Here is a 6000-nt window from a genome sequence, read left to right as displayed (position 1 = left end):
AACTGGCTAGCTGCTTAGGGTTTAGGGTTAGTAGCTAACTGGCTAGCTGCTTAGGGTTTAGGGTTAGTAGCTAACTGGCTAGCTGCTTAGGGTTTAGGGTTAGTAGCTAACTGGCTAGCTGCTTAGGGTTTAGGGTTTGTAGCTAACTGGCTAGCTGCTTAGGGTTTAGGGTTAGTAGCTAACTGGCTAGCTGCTTAGGGTTTAGGGTTTGTAGCTAACTGGCTAGCTGCTTAGGGTTTAGGGTTAGTAGCTAACTGGCTAGCTGCTTAGGGTTTAGGGTTAGTAGCTAACTGGCTAGCTGCTTAGGGTTTAGGGTTAGTAGCTAACTGGCTAGCTGCTTAGGGTTTAGGGTTAGTAGCTAACTGGCTAGCTGCTTAGGGTTTAGGGTTAGTAGCTAACTGGCTAGCTGCTTAGGGTTTAGGGTTAGTAGCTAACTGGTCCTCTCCTGTCCTCTCCACACCACTCCTCTCCTGTCCTCCTCTCCTGTCCTCTCTACACCACTCCTCTCCTGTCCTCCTCTCCTGTCCTCTCTACACCACTCCTCTCCTGTCCTCCTCTCCTGTCCTCTCCTCTCCTGTCCTCCTCTCCTGTCCTCTCCACACCACTCCTCTCCTGTTCTCTCCACACCACTCCTCTCCTGTCCTCCTCTCCTGTTCTCTCCACACCACTCCTCTCCTGTCCTCCTCTCCTGTCCTCTCTACACCACTCCTCTCCTGTCCTCCTCTCCTGTCCTCCTCTCCTGTCCTCTCCACACCACTCCTCTCCTGTCCTCTCCACACCACTCCTCTCATGTCCTCCTCTCCTGTCCTCCTCTCCTGTCCTCTCCACACCACTCCTCTCCTGTCCTCCTCTCCTGTCCTCCTCTCCTGTCCTCCTCTCCTGTCCTCTCCACACCACTCCTCTCCTGTCCTCCTCTCCTGTCCTCTCCACACCACTCCTCTCCTGTCCTCCTCTCCTGTCCTCCTCTCCTGTCCTCTCTACACCACTCCTCTCCTGTCCTCTCTACACCACTCCTCTCCTGTCCTCCTCTCCTGTCCTCTCCACACCACTCCTCTCCTGTCCTCCTCTCCTGTCCTCTCCACACCACTCCTCTCCTGTCCTCCTCTCCTGTCCTCTCTACACCACTCCTCTCCTGTCCTCTCTACACCACTCCTGTCCCGTCCTCTCCTCCTCCTCTCCTCTGCTCATGGTCTATGAGGTAGGCCATAACAGTACTATGGACATTCCAGACAGTTTCTCCTCAAACGCCAGGAAATATCAGTTCTGTCTTTCACACCACTGAGGACATACATAGAGAGGACGGGAGGGAGGGAGAGAGAGGGAGACAGAGGGAGACAGAGGGAGAGAGAGGGAGACAGAGGGAGACAGAGGGAGACATAGGGGGGGGAGAGGGAGACAGAGGGAGACAGAGGGAGAGAGAGGGAGACAGAGGGAGAGAGAGGGAGACAGAGGGAGACAGAGGGAGGGAGAGGGAGACAGAGGGAGACAGAGGGAGAGAGAGGGAGACAGAGGGAGACAGAGGGAGACAGAGACATGTGGGGATGGTCAGAAGTGCGTGTGCGTGTGTGTGTGTGTGTGTGTGTGTGTGTGTGTGTGTGTGTGTGTGTGTGTGTGTGTGTGTGTGTGTGTGTGTGTGTGTGTGTGTGTGTGTGTGTGTGTGTGTTTTCCTGCAGAGGAACCTGTATGGGGTGTTTAATAATTCAGAGAAAAATCTGGTTCCACACACACACACACACACACACACACACACACACACACACACACACACACACACACACACACACACACACACACACACACACACACACACACACACACACACACACACACACACACACACACACACACACACACACACACACACACACCTACACACACACCTACACATACCTACACACACACACCTACACACACACACCTACACACACCTACACACACACACCTACACACACCTACACACACCTACACACACACACCTACACACACACACCTACACACACCTACACACACCTACACACACACACACACACACACACCTACACACACACACATACCTACACACACACACCTACACACACACACCTACACACACCTACACACACACACCTACACACACCTACACACACACACACACACACCTACACACACACACACACACACACACACACACACACACACACACACACACACACACACACACACACACACACACACACACACACACACACACACACACACACACACACACACACACACACACACACACACACACACACACACACACACACCTACACACACCTACACACACACCTACACACACCTACACACACACACACCTACACATACCTACACACACACACCTACACACACACACCTACACACACCTACACACACACACCTACACACACCTACACACACACACCTACACACACACACCTACACACACACACACACCCACACACACACACACACACACACACACACACACACACACACACACACACACACACACACACACACACACACACACACACACACACACACACACACACACACACACACACACACACACACCTACACACACCTACACACACCTACACACACACCTACACACAGGTCTATAGTGTGGCTGGGGACATTTAGCATCTAACATCAGGGTGTCCGATTGGTTGAGCATCAAGAAGTAGTGGGCGGGGCTCAGAGGACAGGGGGTGTTCCTGGGAGGACAGGGGGTGTTCCTGGGTGGACAGGGGTGGACAGGGGTGTTCCTGGGAGGACAGGGGGTGTTCCTGGGAGGACAGGGGGAGGACAGGGGTGTTACTTGGTGGACAGGGGTGGACAGGGGGTGTTCCTGGGAGGACAGGGGGTGTTCCTGGGAGGACAGGGGTGTTCCTGGGTGGACAGGGGGTGGACAGGGGATGGACAGGGGTGTTCCTGGGAGGACAGGGGGTGTTCCTGGGTGGACAGGGGGAGGACAGGGGGTGTTCCTGGGTGGACAGGGGAGGGCAGGGGGTGTTCCTGGGTGCACAGGGGTTGGACAGGGGGAGGACAGTGGGTGTTCCTGGGTGGACAGGGGGAGGACAGGGGGAGGACAGGGGGTGTTCCTGGGTGGACAGGGGGTGTTCCTGGGTGGACAGGGGTTGGACAGGGGAGGACAGGGAGTGTTCCTGGGTGTGGACAGGGGTTGGACAGGGTTTGACAGGGAGTGTTCCTGGGTGGACAGGGGTTTGACAGGGAGTGTTCCTGGGTGGACAGGGGTTGGACAGGGGGAGGACAGGGAGTGTTCCTGGGTGGACAGGGGGTGTTCCTGGGTGGACAGGGGTTGGACAGGGGGAGGACAGGGAGTGTTCCTGGGTGGACAGGGGTTGGACAGGGGTTTGACAGGGAGTGTTCCTGGGTGGACAGGGGTTTGACAGGGAGTGTTCCTGGGTGGACAGGGGTTGGACAGGGGGAGGACAGGGAGTGTTCCTGGGTGTTAATTCTGCTGGATTTAGTCTTTATTCTCGTTTTCGAGGCGGCAGTGTAGCCTAGTGGTTAGAGCGTTGGACTAGTAACCGGAAGGTTGCAAGTTCAAACCCCCGAGCTGACAAGGTACAAATCTGTCATTCTACCCCTGAACAGGCAGTTAACCCACTGTTCCTAGGCCGTCATTGAAAATAAGAATTTGTTCTTAACTGACTTGCCTATTTAAATAAAGGTTAAATTAAAAATTAAATTTCCTGTGAACCATAGTACCACACACACTGATGTCTCTATCTATGTGTGTTTCAGAGTTGCTTGGAACAGCCAAGAGGGTCAATGTCAACTTCCAGGACACAGACGGGTGAGTGACATCACAGTCTATACACACAGTCTATACACACAGTCTATACACACGGTCTATACACACGGTCTATACACACGGTCTATACACACGGTCTATAAACACAGTCTATAAACACAGTCTATAAACACAGTCTATAAACACAGTCTATAAACACAGTCTATAAACACAGTCTATAAACACAGTCTATAAACACAGTCTATAAACACAGTCTATACACAGTGAGAGAAAAGGAGAAAGAGAGAGAAAAGAGAGAGAAAAGGAGAGAAAGTGAGAAAAGAAGAGAGAGAAAAGGAGAGAGAGAAAAGAAGAGAGAGAAAAGGAGAGAGAGAAAAGGAGAGAGAGAATAGGAGAGAGAGAATAGGAGAGAGAGAAAAGGAGAGAGAATAGGAGAGAGAGAATAGGAGAGAGAGAAAAGGAGAGAGAGAGGGAGAAAAGGAGAGAGAGAATAGGAGAGAGAGAAAAGGAGAGAGAGAAAAGGAGAGAGAGAATAGGAGAGAGAGAAAAGGAGAGAGAGAAAAGGAGAGAGAGAGAGAGAGAAAAGGAGAGAGAGAATAGGAGAGAGAGAAAAGGAGAGAGAGAGAGAGAAAAGGAGAGAGAGAATAGGAGAGAGAAAAAGGAGAGAGAGAAAAGGAGAGAGAGAAAAGAGAGAGAGAGAAAAGGAGAGAGAGAAAAGGAGAGAGAAAAGGGAGAGAGAGAAAGGAGAGAGAGAAAAGGAGAGAGAGAGGAGAGAAAAGGAGAGAGAGAATAGGAGAGAGAGAATAGGAGAGAGAGAAAAGGAGAGAGAGAGGGAGAAAAGGAGAGAGAGAATAGGAGAGAGAGAAAAGGAGAGAGAGAAAAGGAGAGAGAGAAAAGGAGAGAGAGAAAAGGAGAGAGAGAAAAGGAGAGAGAGAAAAGAGAGAGAGAGGAGAGAGAAAAGGAGAGAGAGAAAGGAGAGAGAGAGAAAGAGAGAGAGAAAAAGGAGAGAGAGAGAGGAGAAAAGGAGAGAGAGAATAGGAGAGAGAGAATAGGAGAGAGAGAAAAGGAGAGAGAGAGGGAGAAAAGGAGAGAGAAAAGGAGAGAGAGAAAAGGAGAGAGAAAAGAAGAGAGAGAAAGAGAGAAAAGGAGAGAGAGAAAAGGAGAGAGAGAAAAGGAGAGAGAGAGGGAGAAAAGGAGAGAGAGAATAGGAGAGAGAGAATAGGAGAGAGAGAATAGGAGAGAGAGAGGGAGAAAAGGAGAGAGAGAAAAGGAGAGAGAGAATAGGAGAGAGAGAATAGGAGAGAGAGAGAATAGGAGAGAGAGAAAAGGAGAGAAAAGGAGAGAGAGAAAAGAAGAGAGAGAGAATAGGAGAGAGAGAAAAGAGAGAGAGAGAATAGAGAGAGAGAGAATAGGAGAGAGAGAGAATAGGAGAGAGAGAGAATAGGAGAGAGAGAAAAGGAGAGAAAAGGAGAGAGAGAGAAAAGAGAGAGAGAGAATAGGAGAGAGAGAAAAGAGAGAGAGAATAGGAGAGAGAAAAAGGAGAGAAAAGGAGAGAGAGAATAGGAGAGAGAGAGAATAGGAGAGAGAGAAAGGAGAGAGAGAATAGGAGAGAGAAAAAGGAGAGAGAGAATAGGAGAGAGAGAGAGAAAAGGAGAGAGAGAAAAGAAGAGAGAGAGAATAGGAGAGAGAGAAAAGGAGAGAGAGAATAGGAGAGAGAGAAAAGGAGAGAAAAGGAGAGAGAAATAGGAGAGAGAGAATAGGAGAGAGAGAATAGGAGAGAGAGAGAAAAAGAGAGAGAGAGAATAGGAGAGAGAGAAAAGGAGAGAAAAGGAGAGAGAGAATAGGAGAGAGAGAATAGGAGAGAGAGAATAGGAGAGAGAGAATAGGAGAGAGAGAAAAGGAGAGAGAGAGAATAGGAGAGAGAGAAAAGGAGAGAGAGAAAAGGAGAGAAAAGGAGAGAGAGAATAGGAGAGAGAGAATAGGAGAGAGAGAATAGGAGAGAGAGAAAAGGAGAGAGAGAGAATAGGAGAGAGAGAAAAGGAGAGAGAGAATAGGAGAGAGAGAAAAGGAGAGAGAGAGAATAGGAGAGAGAGAAAAGGAGAGAAAAGGAGAGAGAGAAAAGAAGAGAGAGAGAATAGGAGAGAGAGAATAGGAGAGAGAGAATAGGAGAGAGAGAATAGGAGAGAGAGAATAGGAGAGAGAGAAAAGGAGAGAGAGAG

At 49.9% G+C, this 6000-nt stretch overlaps 1 protein-coding gene across 1 annotated transcript in view; it reads left to right on the top strand.

Annotated features, from left to right (window-relative positions):
• The window catches only part of LOC124020571 (caskin-1-like), a gene marked incomplete at its 3' end in the record, with an annotated part of 49217 nt that overhangs the window by 17847 nt on the left and 25370 nt on the right, over nucleotides 1–6000 (top strand). Inside the window, exon 2 of the mRNA XM_046335812.1 lies at nucleotides 3772–3823. Coding sequence (XP_046191768.1) covers nucleotides 3772–3823 — 52 coding nt within the window. The remainder of the gene's footprint in view (nucleotides 1–3771; nucleotides 3824–6000) is intronic.

The sequence above is a fragment of the Oncorhynchus gorbuscha genome, unplaced genomic scaffold, assembly GCF_021184085.1.
Source record: "Oncorhynchus gorbuscha isolate QuinsamMale2020 ecotype Even-year unplaced genomic scaffold, OgorEven_v1.0 Un_scaffold_857, whole genome shotgun sequence".
In the NCBI taxonomy this organism is placed as follows: Eukaryota; Metazoa; Chordata; class Actinopteri; order Salmoniformes; family Salmonidae; genus Oncorhynchus; species Oncorhynchus gorbuscha.
This window is presented reverse-complemented; position numbering and strand designations above follow the sequence as displayed.